Genomic DNA, 26471 nt, shown 5'->3' with positions numbered 1-26471 from the left:
GCAAACACATACACAATTTTAAAGTAAGCGTTTATTAACATTCATGTAAATTTGAAACTGTAATAGAATTCTACAAACATCACTTCTATTGATTTGCCACAACCTCTTTTCAAACTGGTGTCTGCTATGAAACTGGCAATAGTCACTGAAAGGGGATGCTGCCATTGAATGCACACGCTCACAAAAACAGGAGAATAGTGTGTGATTGACGTTGTCAGCTATGCCAGGACCAGAATGGAGAGGAGGACGACCTGTAGCCTGTATAGCAGAGGTGGGCCAACTCAGGCCTGGGTGTGGCCCACAGAGCCATTTCATATGGCCTGCAGGGCTTTTACAAGGTAGACAAATTTCTAATGCAAATTCTTGCGGTCACTCAGCATTCTTAAAATGTCTATCTAAAACAGGGGTCTTGCGAATTTAAGATTAAGTACATAGGCTACATCTAAATACATGTAATTATAATGTGCACAAATGGCAAAGCTGACAAGTTATGTCAGCGTACACTATTTATTTTAGTTGACACTGGCAAGTTGCCTGTGCCATCAGGCCCATTGATCAATATTCTTTCTTCCTTGGACCAAAATAATTGCCCACCCCTTCTGTATAGTCATAGTGACAATTCTGTTAGATTTACGAGGGCAGTGTATGCGAATTTGTTCTTCATGACTTTGAGCAGAACTCGTCATGCAAACCATACTTTTCAGATTTATTTTTTTGAAATCACAGATAACATGTAGTCATACTATCATTGTGAATCCTCTGGAGACGATTGTGTGAATTTCAGATTTACTCTGGTATATTTGTGTTGTTTTATTAATCTTTTTGAAATGTCGATGGATGAGTATTTAGTATGAGAATGAACTCGACATTAGCCAGGCCACGCCCTCCTAGTGACGCAACACCTTCTGTGTTGCTTCTAGTCAGGTCAAGAACAATGCAACTAATTTGTGAGCAATGGAGAACTCGGGAACTCAACCCACTTTTTTGGGAAGCAGTCAACTTTGAGCAGCTCCAAAGGCCCTGGGTAAAGGCATGTTCAAAGCAGTGACGTGGTGTAAGCAGAGACGTTCTATTAGGACTAAGAAAATGTTTGGTTTAAACTTCAGCACAGCCTTTTCTGGCCTCGACCAGTAGCAACCAAGGGAGATGGGTCAACCATGCCATGCTCTAGGTCAGGTCAAGGCTCAAAGAGGTTTGAAAGTCGATGAAAATCAGGCTACTCTACATGGCACAGAGGCCAAGAGGGTGCAGAAGTACAGATCTCAACTTCAGAAAGTAAAAAGGCGTATGTGTGCCTTCCACCTCTGCACGTTACACAAGAAAACGTTGTTAATTATCTCTCTTGTGGTTTCTATGCTCAATTAACAGAGGCAGATAGGGGAAAAAAGTTTGATATGTCCGTGGTTTCACATCTTTAACTAAAACTTTTACTAATGAATGGTTGAGTGTTGTTTCTCTTACATTTCCAAAGCACTTCACTTATTAAAAGTTTTGCATGAGAAAAGTTTTACTGTAAAATTAAAATAATAGAATGTTTTTTTTTTTTGTTGGTGGATATCTGGATTCCGGAAGAAGTTGTGCACTCATCACTCCTATCCCTACATGTGGTGTTAAAATATGCAAATTTATGGAAACTCATTACCAAAATTGTTACACAAGGTTAAGCATAGCTTTTAACGCTATTAAAGAAGTTACTGTTGGCCCAGCCATGGCTTAGTTGGCTGGGCACTGGACTGCCATGCGGGCGACCCAGGTTCGATTCCCGACTCGGGTCATTTCCCAGTCCTTCCCTGTCTCTCTCTCCCACTCATTTCCTGTCCCACTCTTCACTGTCCTGTCTAAATAAAAGTTGAAAACCCCCAAAAGATTAAAAAAAAGCTACTGGTAACTTAACAATCATTCCCAAAATGCCAAATAGTTATGTAAAATAGTTTAATTCATCAGAACCAGTTACAGCTGCTTGGAGGGTGCATGTGCCTTTATTTCTTCATTCACCTTTTTGATATCAACATAGGTTTTCATTTTATACATATTTCAGATATTTGTAAGGCTGTCTAATCCATAACCGAATGTCACTTAATGAGAACAGTCATAAACACATCCATGCGTTATGACACTATGATGACACTGTCATGTCATAACTATGATGCCAGAGTCAGGTAAAGTCTTACCGTGTGCTCTATTGGTTTGTTTACCACTAATTGCACTACATCAATGTGTATTTGGATGAAATAAAGACATGCCAACATCAAAACTGCTTACTTTCCAAAAGAAAGTATTTTGATGTGTTTGGATGTTTTGATGGTTAGTAATGGTGGAAAGCGGTTAGTAACTAACGAATTAACAATGCATTGCCATTCTATAAGATATGACAAATGTTAGGCCTATGTTACATAATTGTAACATAACCATAAAAAAGCATAACACCATGTCACTGTTCCTGTAATGGTTCTTGATGGTCAATGACCATTCATCTTGGTGGTCACTGGTGATGTTTTACAGCATTGTTTGTTGCAGTGTTTATTGCAGTGGTTTATTGTATTGTTTATTGCAGTGTTACTAATTCATTGGCATCGCTAAGTTCTTTTGAGTAACAAGCGCTTGAAATGGATGACCTTGATGTGCGACGTCTTTGGGATGAGGTTTGCAGTTGTAAAAGGCATTGAGAGGCTTGGTAGATTTATGTAGATGTTGCTTTGTGAGATGGAGATTGAGTTGTAAGTTGTAACCCTAATCCTGGAGTGTAAAATCCTGGACTGATGGATTTGATGGCCAAAGTTGAAACTTCACTGCAACCCCAGGTTATGTCATATCTTTATTGACCAAGTCTTTGGTTGAGGGAGAGATTGTGAGGGAGAGATCTTTTCATCATGGCCCCAGAGATGACTGAGATATAGTCATCTCTGTACTCTATATAGTGGAGGGGGCTGTAAATCGTGAGGTGTGTGGAGTGTGGAGAGGACTTGCTGCTGGCCTCATGTCTAATGCAAAGCTCCGGCTGCCTTGACAGTCCAATGCATATTTGATAGTTCCCAGTCGGGCTCCTGGCAGCTACAGTTTGTCTGGGAGCTCACTCAGCCACGGAATCTGTTATGTGGGTCTGAGGTATAAAATAAAAACAGAATTGGAAGGGGAAAAAAGGCGTTAAAAAAAGGGGGATGGAATGAACCTGGGAGAGAGGAAGACGTGTGAGAGCGAGGGATAGAAGAAAAGAAAGTATGGAGGTCTGATGTCGACAGGGAGAGGTTCTTCAAAAGGTCTGCTTAGACAGATGGAAAAAAAACAACAGAGGAAAAGATGAGAAGATGCGCTGACAGTAGATGTCGACGGAGGCCGGAAGAGGAAGAGAGGAGGGAAGCAAGAGGGCGAGAGACTGGGCAAAGGAAAAGAAGAAGACAGAGAATAAAAAGACAGCGGAGGGCTGGAGAGATGGTCCCGGGGTGAACCGCACCATGCGTCTTAACAGTCTGATCAGGCATACAGAGCAGAGCACTCACTCGCTAGCTCGTCAGAAGCAGAAGCAGGGCTCATCCCCCTGCAGTGCAGCGCAGGGCTCTACAGGAGCAGCGCAGCCCAGCCCAGCATCCGCTCTCACGCTCTAAAAATACTTTCCTTACACACACACACACACACACACACACACACACACACACACACACACACACACACACACACACACACACACACACACACACACACACACACACACACACACACAGACACACACACACACACACATCCCAAAGACACTGCTCTACCTCTCACTTTCTTTTTTTCTCTCTTCCATACACACACACATCGACAAACCGCCATTACTGAAGCTCAACCATTGCTGCGAGCATTAAAAAGCTTTACCAGTCCACACGCCTCCCAAAAAGTTTTTTACGTCTCATAAAAAAGCATGCAGATGTTCTTGTTTCTAAAGATATTTTAAGTTGCATCAAATTATCCGTCTATTTTCAGTGTTTCCAGGTTGTCTTCTATCTATTTCTGTCAAATTGTAATGTATGGGTGATTGCACTCTTTTTTGAATCTTTATCAGTCTGGTTACAGAAACGTTCCCTATTCTTGTTAACATAATGTAACATCCTTCTGCAGTGAGTGACTTAATGCTGAAGAAGGGTCAACATCATGTGTAAACTGGTCTCACATTCTAAAAAATATCTCTATGTGTGAAAGGAGGTCACTTGCGCTCTAGCCTTTTTGTGCTCACAGTCCAGGACTGTTAGCATGGCTATAGGTTACCTGTACTAATTCTACAAATATGGCCTTGCTGCTTTTGTTCTGACACAAATTACCATTAGGTCAAGTCATTACACAGTCCGTTGAAATTGTGTGCTCTGAAGCACGCAAAAATGGTTGTTATATCAATTCTTTTTGGAGTCCCCAATGATACACTACTATGGAGACGGCCGCTACATCTGGAACACTGTGAAAGCTGTGGAAAACTGAATGGGACCGCGAGGTCGGCCATATTTGACCATATATGGTCAGTTTCACTGCCAGTGTTTTCGGGCGGAAGTTCCCGCGGGATCCTATGGCAACGCTTTAACTCTTCTCTATCTACAGCTCCGTATCTATGTTAGCTTTGGAAGTTAAGGGGCCACTAGGAGTGTTTCTATGTTCCCACAGCCCAATGGCTCCACAGCCCATAGCCACAAGCCACGCCCTCTTAGTGACGTAACATCTTCGATGTTGCTTCTAGTCAGGCCAGGAGCAACACAAATACTGTTTTGCTCTAGAGAAATCGGGAACTCCACCCACTTTGTCAGGAATGTTCTATTAGGACTTAGAAAATGTTTGGTTTAAACTTCGGCACAGTCTTTTCTGGCCTCGACCAGTAGCAAACTGTGGGAGGAGGGTAAACCACGCCATTTGGGAAACCCCCGCCGTTTCGTTATCATCTTGGTCAGACCAACATCTCGGTACGAGATTTGAAAGTCGATGATAATCAGGCAAAACCAAATGCTTTACCAAAAACCCAACCTCAGTGGAATCATGCCTAAACCTAAGTCAGTAAATACCAACAATAACAGGATAATACCTCTTAACCACAATGTAATGACCTCTAACCATGCTAAACACATGATAGTAGAGATTTTGTTTGGAATGAACAAAACCTTTCCCTAACCATAACCTTAGTGGAATACTTACATCTGTGGGAACATTGGGCTGTGGGACCAATGGGCCTAGTTTTGAAGAAAAAAAGGCTTAGTAATGTGAGACCAATGGGCTGTGGGACCATTGGGCTGTGGGAACATAGGGCTCAAATCATGGTGTCTCACTGAACACCCAATAAAATGAGCCAGTGGCACATCCGGAAATGGTGTGGTAGCAATGGCGCCACCCTTGCAATCATGGATGATAAGGTAAATGACCCGATTACATTTTGGCAGCCAAACCCCAAGATGGCTGCCCTTCAAAAAGGCTGACTTTTGTGTTTGCTCAGAAACTTTGGAGTTAGCAGACAAATTTGCAACAAATCTTCTGTGACTAACACTTTATGCTTAATAGGTGTGAACTGGTTACGTTTTAGAGTCTTTCAAGATGGCCAGCTTTTGGCTTGTGTGATTTATTCTGAATGCGTTGCTGGATTTTAAACACATTTTGTGGGCTAACACAAAAACTGATTAATCAAGATACCATTTATGAAGTCTGAAACGGTCACGATGGCAGTAGCTTTAAGTATTAACTGGAGGGGTTTGTGGGGGGCAGGGGGGACCACTGTCAGGGGTGAGTGCATAAGCCTTATTACAGATGTTTGGATAAAAGTGTTCATTGCTGAAAAATCTTAAGTGTTCAGGTAGAAGGTGATTGAAATATGTGGTAGGTAGGCTATTGAATTGAAACACCCTGATTGTAGGGTTCTCATCATGACTTTATATAATTGCACTCTCTTATACACCTACTGTATAATGAGATGTAATAAAAGAAATCTTGAATCTTCAATCATCTGCTGCCTGATGCCCCTACCAAATAAATGATCAAATGAAGAAGATAACATTATAGAACTTTCCTGAAGTCTAAGACTAAGACACTGTAAACCAGTCTTACTCTATCCGGAGGGTCACCCCTATAGTTACGTACATACACATGCTGTGCCTGCAAATGGTGGGAGAATCAGGAGGACCCTGTAGATTTTACGTCACATTGAAATGGCATTGCCCACAGTACCAGCCCAAGCCTTTATGGCGCCCTAAGCAAAATTTCATTCAGGGCCCCCATACCACCACCTAGTCAGCATCAGATGCTTCATAAGCTTAATTTGCTTGCACAAGTGAGGGGTAGGAGCTAAGACATAGGTAGGCTGTCTGTAGATTGTTTGCTCTTCATGCACTGCACACAAAATATCTCAAATAGAAAGCCATTTAGCACGAAGGAATATCTTAGTTTCGCTTCAAAATGATTACTCTTCATTATATTCTGTGATTATTGTTGTTTTTTTACAACTAGAATTGAAAAATGACATTGTATTCACCCTCTTTGACATGTCCTTTGATATATAGCCTAATGGCTCCTGTTTCCATTGTGGCAGTAAATGGTACATGAGAAAGAAATATATGAGTAGGGAAAATGGTGGAGAGTTTATTTCCTCCTCGAACTTTGCTGCTCAGGGGGGCTCCTGGTGGCTTGGGGCCCTAAGCCGTTGCATAGTTCGCTTATGCCTCGGGCCGGCCCTCGTTGGCCATTTGGGTTAATACCCGCCCATAGATGCAAGGCTGTTTTTCTAAAAACATGTTGAGTACGTTTTCAAAACAAGCAGCTTTTACTAGCCTACAAAGAGGTTTTGAAACGAAATAACTCAAATTACTTTCTCATCACTGTTGATTCATTCCCTGCTGCTTTATCAAACATGGAAATTCACAGTAGGCCTACAGAACTTCCTTGAAGTTCAGAACCCAAAACTGGGCACAGCTCATTTCCACACTAAACCAACCTTCTCCTCAAACCCTTTTCTTCTCGTAACCCGCTGATGAGCTCAATTTATTTCCTCAGACTGAACTATAACCTTCTCCTCCAACCTCCTCTTTCCCTTCCAACCCGTTTTTCTTCTCGTGCCCGCTGCCAGAGCTCTCGAGAAGCGGCAAGAGAATGGCGAGACCATCGAGCTATCGGCGGAGGGCCGAGCGGAGCTGGTGGAGGAGAAGGAGATGCCGGTGGTGGACTGCACCTGCTTTGGCCTGCCGCGCCGCTACATCATCGCCATCCTCTGCGGCCTCGGCTTCTGCATCTCCTTCGGCATCCGATGTAACCTGGGAGTGGCCATCGTCAGCATGGTCAACAACCACACCGTCTACAAGGGCGACCGACCATACGTAGTGGTGAGTTGCTAGATAATGTTCTGTGCCTAGTGGGGTTTAGAGCTTGTGCTGCTCCTCAGTCCGCAGTGTTAATTATAAACTTAGAGAATCCTCTGGGACCAAATACAAGCTAGAGTTAGAGCTAGAGCATCTTAGAGTTGAATGGACGCTGCGTTTTTACTGTGCATTTAAATTGGTCATCAACGACATCATCTACAAGGGGTACAAGCAATAACATAGACCACTATATGCCTGGTGACTTCGAGAGGTTGCTCAGGTTTAGGTCGGGTCACAAGTTATCCTTTTAAATTTTGTGTTCAACAATCACACTGTCTTCTGTTTAACTTTCCACTATTTCGGGGGAGGAAGATGGGGTGGATGCATAGAGCACCAGCACCATTTACATGAGGGCCCAGGTTTGAGTTTGGCCTGAGTCATTTCCCAACCCTACCCTGTCTCTCTCTCCCACCAGCAAAAGTGTAAATCCAGAGACAGCTTATTAGGCCAGGGCTATTGTCACATGCCCACTTGTCAAATGACCCTAGAAGTTACATCCACAGGTGGCCAAATTAAAAGTAGAAGTAAAAAAACTAAACTTACCATAGAGACACTGGTCTACAGTTACTGTAGAGCAGAGACGGCCAAACTCAGGCCCGGGGGCCACATGCGGCCCGCTGAGCCATTTCATGTGACCCGCAGACCCTTTACAAAACTGACAACGTTTGTACTGCAACTGTTTGTACTGCAAACCTTTGTACTGCAAACACAATTTCCCCATGGGCACAATAAAGTTCTACTACTACTACTACTACTACTTCTACTACATCTACTATACTAATCCAAGAATCTTAAAATGTCCAAGAGAAGGGTCTTGCAGGTTTGAAAGTAACCAGGCTACTGTATTCATCTTCATGAATTTCATTTATTCATTACAATATGCATAGCCTGACAAGCCAGACTAAATGTGAAATTTTGGCTGCTGGCAGGTGGGGGTAGTCTACTAGGCTACAATATGCAGGAATGCAATGGGAAAATATGTACAAAATGCATACTAAATTTGTTGTTATTGACACGGGCACGTTGCCCGTTGCCTTTTTTTTCTCTGTAACGTCTTCAAGCCATGCCATTTGGTAAAATGGAATAGCTGGTATAACCACTATGTAATACCATGTGCTAGTGTTGTACTCACACCATAGACTTACTTCTACATTGGCCACCTCTAGTTACATTATGGTGTAACATGGAATGTTCACCAAGAATGCAGACGAGTCACATCTGGCTTGTGAACCTGCTTGGAGAAAGCGTCCAAATCTCAATTTTCTAACCAGGAACCAATCCAAAAATCTAATGTGGGAAATAGCTCTCAATGAACTTAAGCATATATAGTACCTTAAGTGTCTGTTTCAACCAAACTGTTGCGAAGTAGAGTCCCGATAGAAGATACGGGTAGGCCTACCTGACATTTATGGATCATACTATTCTCAATGTTTCACATTCTTTCCCTCTCTCTCTTTCTCTCTCTGCCCACAGAAAGCCCAGTTCAACTGGGACCCAGAGACAGTGGGCTTGATCCACGGCTCATTCTTCTGGGGTTACATTGTCACACAGATCCCTGGTGGGTTCATTTGTCAGAAATTTGCAGCCAACAGGTGGGTTGTCAATCACTGGCACACACACACACACACAGTCAATTTCTTAATGTCACATCTCTTCCCAAATTAATTGTTAATAGTCTTCAATAATTGATAGGTTGAACCCCATGCTTAAGCTGTTACTTCTTTGGCTGCTGTTGTTACTGTGACACTTTTTCATTTCAACGACTATAGCCCTACATCGTAGCCAGGGCCGGATTACCGCACAGGCTAGATATGGCTGTAGCCTAGAGGACCCCACCTGCCAAGAGGCCCCTAGTTGGCCAAATGGGGAGAATGTCAACATAATTATAGAAAAATGACAAGATGCAGTTTTGATAACTTAGTCTGCTGTGTCAGGTACAGTTTTAAATCTTATTAATACTCCTTTTGGTTCGGGGCCTTCTTAATTGGGCTCTGACTGTAGCCTTAGCTTTTGATCAAGGCCAGAGAAATAAGCCAGAGAGAAATAAGGTGCATCCAATCTCCTAACACGCATGCTGCTAGAATTCTAACTAAAACAAAGAAAAGAGATCACATCACTCCAGTACTTTGGTCATAGCACTAGCTACCAGTGAGATTAGAAGTGAGTTGAAAACTCCTCTGATAGTCTATAAGTCACTAATAGCTATGACAGTAACAGTTTAAAACACCATTCACTGATTCTTGAAAGTTTGGCAAAAACATGTCCCTGCAGTAAAATATTAATTCTGTTGAAAATCAACTAAATTTTCACAAACAAAATGAACCCAGGTAATGGCCAAGGGGTCTGTCACACGAATACACAGTTGTTTGAAATATTTAAGTGTAATTTTATTACTTTTCATGGCTATAAACCTGTCCACACCCTGTAAAAACGCCTGTCCCAAGGACTGGCATCATCATTTCAATTGACTTAAAATACAAAAATCACTAACAGAATTGAACAATATCACCATGATGTGGAAGACCATATTAAAGTGGTTGTACAGATGTGCACATAGTGGATGTAAAACAATATTTACTATTATTTACTGATTGCTCAAAATGTGTCCAGCATATTGGTCACCACCGTCAGATTTTTTCTAAAAGACAATAAAATCAGGTATGCACAAGGTAATTTTCATTACTGAGGACCCCTTTTCAAACCTTTAGCTCTACTGCCTACTTCACCATCACTGAAGCTCCTGTAAGTTTATTATTTTGTCCTCAATTTGTTAATTTGTTTGGACACTGGTACTGTCCCAACCATAAACTGTCAACACCGTCGGGGTTTTTAATAGTATTGTATTACATTAATGTTAATAAATATATTTTTTTCAGAAAAGGTATGAAGCACCCAAGAAACAGAGCGAAAATGAAATGGCTAATGTGAACAAACAATGCATAATATTTAAAAGAGTGCTTTTTTTGTCTCACACCGTCAGATGTCACCCACCGTCAGATTTTGTTCTGCTCATCATGTTGTTCCATATTTTACTAAATTGTGCTGGTTAATGAAACATTACTAGGCATGTTAGTAATAATTGTGATCCAAAATGATACTCTAGCCACCACTGAGGTGCATTTGGAGGTTTTTTTGTCAGAAAACCTGACGGTGGTGACATCTGATGGAGTTCACCAAAAAACACATGTTTTACGTGTTTTTGATATGTTTTAAGAATATGCATACAATAAGTATCTACAGTTATGTTGAATTGTTAAAGTAATTCACTTTAATACAGTAAACATGTGTTTTTACTTCTAATTCTGTCTGCCGCTGTTGACAAAACAAGAAAGAGCCCATTTTATGAAAAATGTTAAACATGGGGAGCTTGGCCAATGCATTCACTGCACAGCCAAGACCTACATCTATGATAATACACCATTATATTTTGGATTTGAACAACTTAAAAGCTGTTTTTAACCACATTTTCAACGACCAGTGGCTTACTTCCTAGATAATCTAACTAATGAAGTAAAAACACATGCTCATACTGTGCACACACAAAAATAAAGTGTTTATGCAAGATGCCATTGACTTGAGAGGGCTATTTATTTAGCTAAATGCAAGTACTAATTAGGCCACTTTCACCACTCTGTCACCACCGTCAGTTCTTAAGTCACCACCGTAAGTAGGAGTTTTGGACATTTTAAAGGAATGTGCTTACAACATTTTCCTTAGGAGTTGTTGAAATATCAAAGTAATAGCCAATTTAAGCCTACACGAATATTTGTGAAATTACAAAAAATTGTTTGTTGTATTTAGGCGTTAAGTAAGCATCGTATGAGGGTACATATTTTAAAATTAGAACACATGAAACAGTATTAAAATAGAACAAAAGTGAATTTTCAACATTTAAAGGCATATGTGTGAACCAAAAAATACACATAATCACTTAAAAACTCCAGATACATATGCAACCAAATCAATACAATTTGAATAACTTTTAATTGTGTCTGACGGTGTTGACAAAAAACAAGGTATGATCGGAGAAAAGCCTGATTTCTGAAAAAAATACATAATGGGGAGATTGGCCTTGTGCATTTCTGAAAAGCCAAGACCTTAGTCTACGAGGATATACCATATAATTTTGTAATTCACTTTGTTTTTTTCTGTCAACATTACAACCTGTTTTAGCCACTTTCTCAAGAATCAGTGCATTACAATTTTGGTGACAATAAGGTTATTATATAGGCTCTCCACAAAGGGGTTAATTATGTAAGAATGTATGTGCAAGGAATCGTAATATGTTATGTAAGAATGTATGTGCAAGGAATTGTAATATTGTGAAGTGCAATGTAATGTGATTCAATGAAAGCCTATTTGAACCTTTGAAACATCCCCTCTTCTCTCTGTCTGCCTTTTCCATCCATCCGTAGGGTGTTTGGCTTTGCAGTAGTTTCCACGTCGATCCTGAACATGCTGATTCCCTCAGCAGCCAGGGTTCACTTCGGCTGCGTCATCATGGTCAGAATATTGCAGGGCCTTGTCGAGGTAAATCACAACACAAGGTCGCGCCCCCCCCCCCCTCCTCAGTCCTCACACACATCTTGAATCTTTGGGGCGGTCTGTGGCAGGACAGTGAGGACAGCAGATTGGCATTGGGTGACGAAAAAGGTTGTTTGAGCGGTTATTGTGCTGACAAAGGCAGAGCAGAGGCAATTTGATCCATAATGACAACGGTTTGGTACCACCTATACCGTAGGAGTAGGAGCGTAGGAGTTGAGGGATGCAATTGTGTCCCTTGAACCAGCTGGTGCTCTTGGACAGTTATAAAGTAGACTAGAGGCTACACAACGTAGAGCAAACAGAATGATACGATCCCAGGTCCAGGCACTCCCTCAACTTCCAAAGGTCCAAAAAAACACACACAATGACCTATAATACATTTGTACACAATGCTCATGCTTTTGTCCTACCTAGTCATGTAGCATCCATTGAGTGCATATGGTCAGTGTACACTTGAGGCAATTAGTCTGGCGGAAAAACAAACACAGGGACCAAGACCAGGCAGGAGGAAGTGCTGCTGTTTTTGCCATCAGCTGATCTTTTATCTTGTATCAGCACAGTAACAAAACGCTGTGCTAATTCAGCACTGAGGGAGTCAATTTAGCACCTTCTAGCGTATTTTGGACCCAGAGTACTTTCTAAGTGTTGAATTAACACTGCATTTCTACTGTGAGCTGGACAGTTGTCATCAGGGTGTATGACGTACAGTATATTCTATTACATCCAATACGTTTATTTGATGCGGACATACAGAAATCGTGTTGGACAGACCCGTTGACGGAACAGTGGAACTGCACAGATAAAGTGTCGTCACAGAGATTACATTTTGCTATTTTTTCAATTCACTTATTTCCCTTTGAATTAAGCTCTTGAGTCAAGGCCCGTGTTATAAAGTTACTGTCACCAGCATGGCAATGGTCTGTGTTGCTAAAAACTCTACATGTGTGTTGTCGTAATAGCATACTAAAGTCTCATCAGTTTCTTAGTACAGTGTTCGACTGGCGGAAAAGTGCACATTGCAAGGATTTGTTGCTTGTGAATACATTACAATTATTTGCTGCTTTCTACATTGCGAAGTGCACATGTGGATCACCACCCGTCGGTTGTTAAAAGCCTGTTATGAATCTATATAAAAGTTACAGATCAGTGGGAGCATTATTCTCATTTGATCTAGTATAAGTGAAATTGTTGAAACAAAGAGCCGGGAAGGGCAGTATAGGTCAACACCTGAACTGTGCGTGGACCTGCCATATGGTCTTCCATCTGTTTTTCACCTCACCCCTGTGTAGGCCTATGTGTCTGTATGTGAGATGTCTTGCTGAGTTGCAGTGGTTTGTTGTGGAAATGAATCCGCGAGGGACTCTGGGGCAAAAACTCACAGAGATTAGACAAAAAACAGACATATAGCTGAAATTACATTGCCATTACTGCTGCATGAAGATTATTAGACTCAGAGACATGGCTTTGATCAGACCCACCTCAGGTTCAATGGTCTGATTGGTTGTAAGCAGTTAACAGGGTAAAGGCTACGTTTACATGACGTTTTTAATTCAGAATTAATAATTCAGAGTTAAATAGTTCCGTCAAGTTTATATTTAATTTAATTACGAATTGTGAAGTGTTGAAATGACGTTTTCAAAGCGGAATTAACCTTTACTCTGAATTAAACTGATTTAATTCTGAATTAAATGTCTCCTGTAAGGGACCGTTCGTTATTTATTTTTGGGGTCACCGGAAGACAATAGGGGAGGGTCGTGTCATTTTTTTTATTGCTGTGTGGAGGGTTATCAAAGTTTTTTTTTGAGCTTGCTAGGGGAGGGTCATCCAAAAATGTTTGGCCCATTTATTACAAAAAGCATTTCAAAGTAGCCTTGTTTGTTGTATGTTTCAATGTAACATAGCCTCAGAAACGGCCCTTTCGCTAAGCAGCGTTGGTCAATCAACGTCAAAAATAAGGCAGAATAAGGCTATTTCTTAATTCTCCCTTGGGGAGGGTCATGCATTTTTTGACATTCTTCCGACGACCCCGAAAATAAATAACGAACAGTCCCTAAACGTAGCCATTGTTGAACTAGCTTTTCCTGTAAGTGACAACCTTGCTTTAGGAGCAGCAATACAGTAACACGTAGAGCATCTGGCCCTAAACAGCTAATACCAGTCAACACAACTGTTAAGCCTATTTGAATAGTAATTTAGTAACTTAAGTTCTATTTAGTAGTAGCATAAACCTTAATATCCCTTTGAACCTTAATTGAATTTCCTTTTGGGATTAATAAAGCAGCTCTACTCTACGCCTACTCTACTTAACTTTATAGGTAGAACCAGGTGATATAACGTACAGTGCCAGAAATAGCACACCGTTTCTAAGTTCTAAATCTAGGTTACCCCATCACTTTGTGTGCACATTAATTTGACTCATGTTGATGTTTAGTTGTTGACCCGACTGTTTATTGTTGACCCGCTGACATTGTCCTGCCATTCCCGGCTATTTCTAGGGAGTGTCTTACCCAGCTTGCCACGGTATCTGGGCTAAATGGGCTCCACCTTTGGAGAGGAGTCGTCTGGCAACAACCGCGTTTTGCGGTAAGTAAGTCTGCTGTTACTGTGAAACAGCCAGTATGCAGGATTTTTTTGTAGGTTCTTGATCTAATTGGGTCATATCCAGCGCACCTGCCAGCTCGAGGTGTGTGAGGAACATTCACATTTTGTACTCTAGAATGGAGAGAAAATAGAAAGAGCTCCTGCAAACTGCATTTTCAGTTGCATGAACAATGTCCTGGTCAGGAGTCAGGACCAGTTTTGAGACTAAAGTGGTTCAGCTCTTGAAACATGTGAAAATAAACATACGGTATCTGTTACCTATTCCCTGATAAAGGCCAATATGGCCACAACACGCAGGTGCATGTGTTTTGCCATGACTCATTAAAGACATTTTAGGCCTATATTTTTTTCTAAATCTCAGAGTGACTTTCAATATTTTTGTTGAACAAATGTCCGGTGTGTGTGCACCGACAATATATTTGAAAGTATTGTTTCTTACTTTCAAGGTGGCTAGCCCTTGCCTACATGGCATACATTTGTACATACATGCATACTGTACATGCACAGTATATACTATGCTACATTTACATACTATGTGTCATACAGAATCTTATTGTAGCCTATGTGTTTGTGTGTGTGTGTGTGTGTGTGTGTGTGTGTGTGTGTGTGTGTGTGTGTGTGTGTGTGTGTGTGTGTGTGTGTGTGTGCCTGAGTGTATGTGCATGTATGATGTATGCGTGAGTGTGTATGTGTGCGTGTATGCATGTGTGTATTTATGTATGTGTGCATGCGTGCGTACCTGCTCCTGTGTATGCATGCATGTGCATGCGTGCGTGTGTATGCATGCATGTGTGCGTGTGTATATGCATGCCTGTGTGTGTGTGTGTGTGTGTATGTGTGTGCGTGTGCGTGCCTGCATGTGTGTATTTATATATGTGTGCATGCGTGCGTACCTGCTCGTGTGTATGCATGCGTGTGCATGCGTGCGTGTGTATATGTATGTGTGTGTGTCTGCATGTGTGTATGCATGCACATGCGTGTGTGTGTGTCTGTGTGTGTGTTCGTGCCTGTGTGTGTTTGTGTGTCTGTGTATGTATGCGCTCCTCAGGCTCCTATGCGGGTGCTGTGGTGGCGATGCCGCTGGCTGGTATCCTGGTGCAGTACGCCGGCTGGTCCTCTGTCTTCTACGTCTACGGTGAGTACTGCGGCCGGCCGCTCCTCCTCCATCTTTGTGTGGACAGTGAGTCAGTGTATACTCGCTAAGAGGATTATCTAGTTGCACCAAGACGCGTCCTGCTAACACTCTCATTCAGAATTGAGAGGTTAATATCCATAGTCTCAGACTCACAGACAATACTACAACGTACTCATTACCGGCCCTCTAGGAATGGACTGAAGGGAAGCAACCGTCCCTCTTTGTGTGCAGAGTATCCACGGAGCTCAACCTGATGGAAAATCAACAGATTTCTTTATGAAGAATTACTCACTATAACACAGACAAACTATCATGCTTGGATTACTGTGGGTTTATTAAAAGGATCAATCATAGTTTGTTGTTAGACAGTTAGACATCTAAACGAGTAATACTGTATGTTGGCTAATACATCGGCTACGTATGTCATACAAAAACACTGAAATAAGTTTGTCTTTATTAGACAATGTAGAAAATCTATTTAGAACATAGGTCACCATTCTTGTTTAGACTGCTTGGCAGTGTGTATTAATGGCATCGAATGGTTGTGATGAGAGTGGCACTATAACCCAATATAGAACTTGATGCATGGAGTGTATTTTTACTTTGAAGGCTTCAGCTATACATACAGTACAGTAGTTGCAGAAACTTGTGAAATATACATGTTATATATTCACGCGATGTACCTGCATTGATCGATGAGCTCACCTTGAGCTGTCCCTGACCGAGATCAGCGCTCCCCCTTCAACAAACACTCTTGCCTTTCCACTGGCATTGGCAAGCAGTTGCTGCAAAAGGCACCATTGATTTTGACTCACTCTGTGTAGGCCCAACACCTCTCCCCACTTCTCTGATATTTATTTTCAGCCTTGTCTGCCCAGTTGCCCTCCAGACTTGCTGTGTGTTCTGGGTGAAACTGAAAAGGCTGAGAAGAATACTCATCTCACTCATCTCACATCTCACTTCCTGAAATGTTTATGGGATCAGTACCATTGTTGACTTTAATTTCTAAATGGTCTCTTAGAAATAGCTTTAATATGTTGTACCGCTGTCCGCTGAAGCTAACGTTATCTAAAAGAACAGTGTGTCAAAATAGCTGGGAACCGTTTCATGACATACTCCTGTTCTCCGAATTTGACTTATAATGCAGTTTAGTTTTTTTAAGTAGTTTCGTTTTTTCCGTAGTTCAGTAGTGTTCTGTAGTTTTTGCAGTGGTTTGGATTGCTGACACCCCATCTGCACCCAAGGGCTATAGGGTTTCTAGAAGCTGTCAATCTGTCACAACATCAACCTCAAGATGGGCTCTGCTACTGTGACCCCAAACAAAGTTGCCAAAAACCTTAGCGTCATGATTGATGACGAGCTGTCATTCTCCAACCACATCAATTCAGTCGCCTGGGCCTGCCGATTTCAGATGTCAGGCCACGAGCATGTCCTGCATTGACTACTGCAACTCCCTACTGGCAGGTCTACCTGCTTGTGGGTTAAAACCACTGCAGATGGTCCAGAATGCAGTGGCATGTTTGGTATTCGGACAATTGACCAGAATGCTTTGGGGTAAATTGAGTAATGTAAAAACTATATTTTGATGTCAGAAACACAAAATCACTCACATATTGCCTATTTTAAGTTTATATTGCAACAAAGGGCAGCTTTTAACAAGACTTTTCTTAACCAAGCCCTAGTGTTTCATGAGCTCTTTAGAACTCTTTTTGCTCAGCCATTTAACTTCTTTTTCATTGTGTGCCCTCTTCAAGTGCCATCTTCACTGAATGTGTCATATCCACCCAGTCTCTCTCTCTCTCTCTCTCTCTCTCTCTCACGCGCGCACGCACGCACGCACACACGCACACACACACACACACACACACACACACACACACACACACACACACACACACACACACACACACACACACACACACACACACACACACCTACGTATAATGAGTGTAATAAAATAAATCTTGTATGTTGATCCAAATAGGTAGAAAATCGGTTACGTCCCTTGATGAATGGTCAGGATAGTGGATTGCTCTCCTGGGTCTGGATCAGCTTCAAGACTTGTGGCATGAGTAGAGTAGATTTAGTGGGGTGACCATGGCACATTGGGGCAATGTCAGTAAAAAGTGGCACAACCAGTAGCACAACTTAGGCCTACCTCATGTCATATGGCACAACTTAACCCTACCGCACCATTTTGTAAAAAATGCAATACTCTTCAGTTTGAGCTAATATCATGCTAGTTATATAGCAATCATAATATAATGTAGCTTACTAAAATCCGAACACATGTGACATGTTGCAAAACGTATCTATGACTGTTCAGATACAACAATATAATAAGCATGATGATGAGGAGCACATGATAGAACGCTACAAAACAGTTACTTTTCACTAAAATGTACTGAACTCTCAAGCAACAAGACTCCATATTTTTCATATTTCTAGATGAGTAAAATGGATCACTCTTGAAAAAAAATACTCTGTTTACCTAGATACAGGGGGTGGCACAATTTATTCCACTCTCCCTAATAGATAAATGTGCTACACATACTCATGATAAAGCACTGACTTTTTTCTGGTTTTTTTCCTGATTCAGAACGAATAGTTGGTCTACTACTGTTGTTAGCTTTTAGCATTGCCTTGATCACGTAGGCCCACATGTCATTGGCTCAGTGTGGTATTTTCAATAGTTTTCAATTGATGGTGACTGTCCACATTCAAGTAGTAGTGATTGTGGAAACAAAGCAGAATGGGTAAAAACACAGCTGGTATAAAACGCATTCAACAGTTAACAAATCACAACACCTCAGGCATGTGTTAATTACATATTTGGCTCGTGGAATATTAAGCAGCACATTTTGCACGGTAGCCTTTGCCAGTGCATTATTTTTCTGGCCCCTATCCTAATCCCGTCTTTATCCTTTGTATCTGTTGCTTTCGCTGTTCCCCTCCCCCTTGTCCTGTCTCATGCAATCCCCCCTGCCCTACCTGTGTGCAATCCCACCTCGGTGCCTGTGGGGTCAGAGGTGGACTTTACATTAGGCAAACCTTGGCAATTGCCAAGGGCTGCGACTAAATCTGCCCTGCATGTAAAGGTCTGGTTTCAACTGTATGCTCCTAACCCTGGGTCGGATTAACACACAGGCTCTAGATATGGCTGCAGCCTAGGGGCCCCAGCATTGTGACAAGATGCAATATTTTAACAAATCATCTGTTGTGTGTTGAGCACAGTTAGTAGACATGCTATCCTGAATTCCTAGCTCGTAATTATGACATTGTCTATGTGCACAGAAACCTGTAGCCATCATAGCCTCTTACTGCAGATGGGGTCGCCGGCGGGCCTATTCACTATTTGCTGAAAATACTCAATGACAACATAACAACATTGCTATGACAGTACCGAAAAGCCTTAAGTAACAGATTAAGACGTAGACATTACAATTTTGGTGACAGTAAGGTTATAACACAGGTGCTGCGCTAAGGGGTTTACCTCGCCCTGTCCTAACCCCATCATGTTTGCCTGTGTGTTTTGCAGGCACCTTTGGGGTCTTCTGGTATATCTTCTGGATCATGGTGTCCTATGAGAGTCCGGCAGCCCACCCCACCATCACCCCCGAGGAGAGGCAGTACATTGAGGACGCCATCGGAGAGTCGGCCAAATTTGCCAACCCAGTCACGGTCTCTCGCACATTACTCCCACAACAACATTAATACCATTCATAACATGCAAACTCCAGATAATGGCACCACTTTATTTTGTATAGTTTACAATGTCCACCAATCACACAAGGCTTAGCAGCTGATTGTAGTTCACTGCGTAGTGCAAAGCCCCGGGAATAACCTTGTCTGTTGTATATCAAGAGGCTTTTAACCTTTTTTTTCAATGAGCTGCTAATCATTAACATATGCCCATCTGTGCATGATAAAATTGATCATTAGAATCATAGATTGCTGACAAATGTGCATCGACCTCATATTGACACCAAATGGTTTTATGGTGTGATAGTTTTCAACATTGCAGTTTTAGTAGTGCTAATAGAACGGCTATAGTGACTTGGAAAAACACTGGCCGGTGAGCAGGACAGTTCACATCAGTCCCTGGTATGCTGTTTCTTCAGGGACCTATACTACAAAGCTGGTTCAGGAGTAAACCAGGTTAAGTTAAGAGGTAAATCATCTCATAGAATAGCCTGGAGTCCTCGTTTTCTTAAGAACATGATGACTCCAGGCTCTCCTATTAGACGATTTACCTCATAATTTAACCTGGTTTACTCCTGAACCAGCTTTGTAGTATAGGCCCCTGGTATACTATAGTGTAAAAATAGCCATGCGCTAACCTGTAGTTGTTTACCTCCACGTTCGCAGAAGTTCAACACTCCCTGGCGTCAGTTCTTCACCTCCATGCCAGTGTATGCCATCATCGTGGCCAACTTCTGCCGTAGCTGGACCTTCTACCTGCTGCTGATCAGCCAGCCAGCGTACTTCGAGGAGGTGTTTGGCTTCGAGATCAGCAAGGTGAACTACTGTACACACACACACACACACACGTAAACACACACTTAGGCACGCACACATTCACACACACTCACACTCACACACACGCGCACACACACACACACACGCACACACACACACACACACGCACACACACACACACACATGTACACACACACTTAGGTATGCATTCACACACACACACACACACACACACACACACACACACACACACACACACACACAAACACACACACACACACACACACACACACACACACATAAACACACACACACACAAACACACACACACACACACACACACACACACACACACACACACACACACACACACACAGGCACGCACGCACGCACAAAGGCACCCACCCACACACAGACAAAGAAACACTCATAGTGAGCATACTAGTGAAACACGACGGTTTCGCGATGGTGAAATACGTTTTCCACTTGCTCGAAATTCTTTTACTAGATGAAAGAAAGCCATAGCAATGTAAGTGCTCAGACCAAAAGAATCCCTATCCTAGGGTTAAACAAATGCTTTTTGAGAATCTTTATTTTGGAATGATCAAAATAAGTAGGACCATGAGACTGTGAGAAGATAGTGCTGTGGAAACATAGAGAAAGTTGCCTGGTTAGAGTAGGTCTGTAACGATATTGTAATTGAATCGTGATAATCGTGATATGCCTGGTCACAATACTGTATCGCGATGCAAGGAGGCAGTATTGTGATATGTCCTTTCAAAGTTCTGTTACCCTTCAGTCCAGAAAACTACCACATGATATGATGTGATATATTATAATGCATCATTACTATTTTTTTACACAAAAAATCATTAGCAGCCTTTTGCAACCTATTCTATGTATAAAGTATCATATTTTTATTTAGATTTTCATTTACAAGTGAGATACGGTCTGTAGACCGCTCACTGAATTTCTTGTTGGGAAGGTATGGTTTATATGATGTATACGTAGCCTATAGCCAAGTGGGTCAGTTGTATTCAAACAAACTCAACATTTTCATTTGTCGAGTAGTACTCATCATCTTTCCAACACTCCCCGCTCTCAAGCAAGGGTTTTGGGACGAGCATCCATGCTGTCTTTCAGATCGAAACTATTGTGCAAATGGGATTTCTCAGGCTATATAGAAAACATTTCCATGGGTCTATCATGGAATTTCTGCCAAATCCATGAAACTGCCACAGATTTTGTGTTCAATAGTCCATGAGCCAGACAACCGATCGCAATCGAAAGGGTGGGCAAAGTCTTGTTGGTATTTTATTATTGCTATATATGTCCAGTTTATGAATTGGTATGATAACCTTTGCAGAACAGTAGCTTTATCATATTTATCATGCATTTCTTATTTGAACCATTTTACACTAAAAACGCCTAGGCTAATTTGCTAATATCTTGATAAATTGAACATAAAAATGACTGTGAGGTAAATATATTTATAGGAAAAGTTGTTATATAAAATTCTTGGATAGTTCAAAGGGCTCGTTACACATATTTCCCACTTAATTTAGTTCAGGCCCCCATTTTCACTGACTTTTCATTTAAAAATGAGGGTTTATTTCTCAAGAGTGAAAAAAAACTTCTATGCATCACCACACAATTTTCCCAGTACATTACAATACAGGTGGGTTTTATATTACAAGTTTCCTTAAAAGTTATCTTTCATTATCCAAACAAAGTGTAATGTACTTAAATGTGAACTAATTTACATACAGACTCGAATTTGATATGTAGACAAAGACCTATTGGATAAAGCAGAGACTACACTTTTTACATCGACTAAGGGTGTTTGGAGAGGATAAAGTCACTTTTTGTACCATGCTGTTGTTGAGAGTGTACTACACTATACAATCTGGTGCCATGCACAGACATTTTTGGGGGCAGGTGCTCAAGGTGGGAGCAGGGAGCATGTGAAACTTCCAGTTTCCTTGCTAGGTTAGAACAGGAGTGGGGGACTTCAAATTTTATAAAAGGCTGCACTATGAACACAAATCAGGATTTCCCCCTGCAGTTTAGGCCTACATTGAAGGTGCAATACCCTTTCTTGTACATGCATGCTTGAACATAACACATGTGTGAGGAAAAGGCCTATAGGCTACACTTTTAGTGGTGATGTGTATATTCCTGATATACTGACAAGGGGCCGCCTCATACTTAAGTTCTTTAACCTACAGTAATTGCATTTGCTGAAATTACTGTAATTGAGTACTTTGATGAGTAACTTGTAATTTCCAAAGTAGTTATTTAAATGGGTGATTTTATTTTTACTCAAATTACAATTTGGCCCAAGTATTTTACTTATATCTATCTTGAGTACTGAGGAAGGCAAAATTGAAATAAAGGGGAACATCTGTCAGACATGAAGGGGAATTGTGTGTTATTACCATTTACCATAAATTATCTATTTTGGACTAATCTATTGGATGACTCTAGGGCCCGCTGGCCCAATACCATTAGTCCGACAGCCCATAGACGGTACACAATAGAGTTGCAAGCAACTGGCTGAGAATAGTAGAGCACACACCAGGGACTAGATCTGAGGGAGTAGCAACGCAGCCTGAAAACTGTTTTTTAGAAGATATACAAGACTTATTATTTATTAACAAAACTTATTCATGAATTTTGTAAGGGTTACAGACGGAGACCCAAATGCAGATCAGAGTTGAGTGTCTTTTATTTTGACAAGTGAAAAGTCACAAAAGCAGGGCAACAGAAACTGGCAGTCCAAAACTCAAAAAATTCAGTAGAATGTAAAAAGTCTCAAAAATCCAAGGCAACAAAAAGGCACAGAAGATCCAATCTTCAGAAGCAAAGTTCTTAGTCCATAAGCATCAAAAATACAGGAGAAAAAGGTTCAAAAATAGAAGGTTTCAGTATCAGTCAAAAAATCCAAGAGGTTTCCAAAAACAGGTTTTCAAGCAACTCAGAGTCCATGAACAAAAAACAAAAGTCCAGAACAGAATCTCAGGTTACTCACGAAATCTTCAGGTATCAGAAAAAGCAGATGTGGTCAGACGGTCAGACACAGAACTAAGGATTCACAAGCCTTAAATAGCACTCCAACAAACACAAAATCCAATAGGCAACAGAGAGTACTAATTGCACTCAATAATAACATGAGGGGAAACAGGTGTGGCAAGGGGGCGTGGTAACCCATGAAAACAAAAGGCACATGAGAAACCAAAACAAAGAGCTGTCAAGAAAAAACAGTGGCAGTACAACAGCCAGCCAGCAGGGTGGAGTAAAGTGTCCAAACACAGCAGATCTTAACAGTACCCCCCCTCTAACGGACGCCTCCTGGCGTCCCCTTGACAGGCACTGGATGTCGACGGCGAAAGTCCTTCACGAGCGCAGGGTCGAGGATATGCCGAGCCGGGACCCAGCATCTCTCCTCTGGGCCGTAGCCCTCCCAGTCCACGAGATACTGGAGCCCACGACCCCTGCGCCGAACATCCAGGAGACGCCGCACGGTGTACGCCTCGGAGCCTTCAATGAGACGAGGGGGCGGAGGAGGTTTGGGGGCAGGGTGCATGGGGCTGCACACAAAGGGCTTGATTCGGGAGACATGAAATGTGGGGTGGATGCGGCGTAGGGGCAGTGGGAGCTTGAGCCTGACGGCTGTGGGGCTGAGGACTCTGGCAATGGGGAAAGGGCCGATGAATCGTGGGGAAAGTTTGCGGGACTCAGTTTTCAAGGGCAGGTCCTGCGTTGAGAGCCACACACGCTGGCCCTGGCGATACTGCGGGGCCCTGGAGCGATGCTTATCCGTCTGAACCTTCATCTTGGCAGAGGAGCGGAGGAGGGTGGAGCGAGTGAGTCTCCATGTTCGACGGCAGCGCCGAATGAAGGCCTCCACAGAAGGAACGCCAACCTCCCCCTCCTGGGCTGGGAACAGCGGCGGCTGGTACCCGAGTGAGCATTCAAAAGGCGAACGGCCCGTGGCTGAGGAGACGTGAGAGTTGATGGCATACTCGGCCCAGGGTAGCTGTTGGCTCCAGGTGGATGGGTTTTGGGATGCCATACAACGCAGCACCGTCTCCAGCAGCTGATTTGCCCTCTCGGTCTGGCCATTGCTTTGGGGGTGGAAACCTGAAGACAGACAAACAGAGGCACCAAGCAGTTTACAAAATGCTTTCCAAAAGGCAGATGTGAATTGGGGGCCCCTATCCGATACCACCTCTAAGGGTAAGCCATGTATACGGAAGACGTGCTGTATCATGAGGTCTGCAGTGTCTTTGGCGGATGGAAGGCCAGGCAGGGGAATGAAATGGACAGACTTGGAGAAGCGATCAACGACAGTAAGTATAGCATTGTTACCGTTGGATGGAGGCAAACCAGTCACAAAGTCCAGGGATATATGGGACCATGGCCGTTTGGGCACAGACAGGGGTTGCAGCAGGCCGGCTGGGCGTGTGGTTGAGGTCTTGTTCCGTATGCAGACCTGGCAGGACCGGACAAACTCGAGGACATCGACTTTTATGGTTGGCCACCAGAATCGTCTCTCAATGAAGGCCTGGGTTCTCTTGGCTCCAGGATGACAGGACAGCCGGGTGGAGTGGCCCCACTCCAACACCTGCGTGCGGACAGAATTGGGTACATACAGAAGGTTAGTGGGACATTGACTAGGGCCTGCCTCACCTGCTTGAGCGGTTAGAACAGCAGACTCAATGTCTAACCGAACTGCCCCCAGGAAGTAACGAGATGGAAGGATGGGGTCGTCTTTGGGGGTTTTCTCAGACACAGCAAACTGACGGGAAAGGGCATCAGGTTTGGTGTTCTTGTGGCCAGGGCGGTAGGAGAGATTGAAATTGAATCTGGAGAAGAACAAGGACCACCGTGCTTGGCGAGGGTTGAGTCTCTTGGCCTTCTTGATGTATTCTAGGTTCTTATGATCAGTCCAGACTATAAACGGCAGTGAAGCACCCTCCAGCCAATGCCGCCACTCCTCCAGAGCCATCTTTACAGCTAACAATTCTCTGTTACCCACGTCATAATTCTGCTCAGCCGGTGATAGACGGTGGGAGAAGAAGGCGCAAGGATGTATTCGGTTGTCCTTGGTCGAGCGTTGGGAGAGAATGGCACCAACCCCAACATCTGAAGCATCGACCTCCACGATGAACTGCATCTCGGGATTGGGTTGGATCAGGGTTGGGGCAGAGGTGAATCGTTGCTTGAGAACCTGGAAGGCATGTTCTGCGTCAGGGGACCAGACAAACTTCACTTTAGAAGAGGTTAGAGCGGTCAGGGGGGCTGCCACAGCACTGAAGTTTCGGACAAAGCGTCTGTAGAAATTAGCAAAGCCCAGAAAACTCTGCAGATCCCGGCGACTGGCAGGTGTGGGCCACTCCAGGACTGCCTTGACCTTTCGTGGATCCATTTGGATGGTTCCGGGGGTTATCACGTAGCCAAGGAATGCTACGGTCTCCTGGTGGAATTCACACTTCTCTGCCTTCACAAACAGTTGATTCTCCAGGAGACGTTGCAGGACTTTGCGGACGTGTGTGACATGCTCCTTCAGAGACTTGGAAAAGATGAGAATATCATCTAAAAACACAAACACAAACTGGTTAAGCATGTCTCTGAGAACATCATTGACTAAGGCTTGAAAGACAGCAGGGGCATTAGTAAGACCGAATGGCATCACAAGATACTCATAATGTCCAGAGCTGGTGTTAAAGGCGGTCTTCCACTCGTCCCCCTCACGGATACGGACCAGGTGGTATGCATTCCGGAGGTCTAGCTTGGTGAATACAGTAGCCTCTTGGAGGAGTTCGAATGCAGATGACATGAGGGGGAGAGGGTACCTGTTTTTGACGGTGATATCATTCAAGCCACGGTAGTCAATGCATGGGCGTAATGAGCCGTCCTTCTTTCCCACAAAGAAGAATCCGGCTCCGGCTGGGGATGAGGAGGGACGGATGATGCCAGCTGCGAGAGACTCCTGTATGTATTTACTCATGGCTTCTGTCTCAGGACGGGATAGAGAGTACAAGCGGCCTCTAGGGGGAGAAGTGCTAGGAAGGAGGTCAATAGCACAATCATAGGGACGATGAGGGGGAAGAGAAGAGGCTTTGGACTTACTGAACACCTGTTTAAGGTCCATATAGTCCAGAGGGATGCCTGACAGATCTGGGAAGTCCTCCTGGACTTCAGGGGCAGAGTTCAGCTGTAACTGGGCCTGAAGAAGACAATTAGAATGACAGAACGGGCTCCAGCCCATTATACACTTCGCTGCCCAATCAATATGTGGGTTGTGTTTAACGAGCCAGGGATGACCAAGAACAACTGGGGCTTGTGGG

At 42.9% G+C, this 26471-nt stretch overlaps 1 protein-coding gene across 1 annotated transcript in view; it reads left to right on the top strand.

Annotated features, from left to right (window-relative positions):
- The first annotated feature begins 5337 nt into the window (after positions 1-5337).
- The window catches only part of slc17a7b (solute carrier family 17 member 7b), a 36686-nt gene continuing 15552 nt past the window's right edge, over positions 5338-26471 (top strand). The window contains exons 1-8 of the mRNA XM_063221475.1: positions 5338-5369; positions 7070-7322; positions 8832-8950; positions 11774-11888; positions 14399-14486; positions 15553-15639; positions 19178-19320; positions 20008-20157. Of these exons, the coding sequence (XP_063077545.1) occupies positions 5338-5369; positions 7070-7322; positions 8832-8950; positions 11774-11888; positions 14399-14486; positions 15553-15639; positions 19178-19320; positions 20008-20157 (987 nt within the window). The remainder of the gene's footprint in view (positions 5370-7069; positions 7323-8831; positions 8951-11773; positions 11889-14398; positions 14487-15552; positions 15640-19177; positions 19321-20007; positions 20158-26471) is intronic.

Source organism: Engraulis encrasicolus, chromosome 17 (genome assembly GCF_034702125.1).
Source record: "Engraulis encrasicolus isolate BLACKSEA-1 chromosome 17, IST_EnEncr_1.0, whole genome shotgun sequence".
NCBI classification, from domain to species: Eukaryota; Metazoa; Chordata; class Actinopteri; order Clupeiformes; family Engraulidae; genus Engraulis; species Engraulis encrasicolus.
Note: the sequence above shows the minus strand (reverse complement) of the source record. Positions and strands in the feature narration are given on the sequence as shown.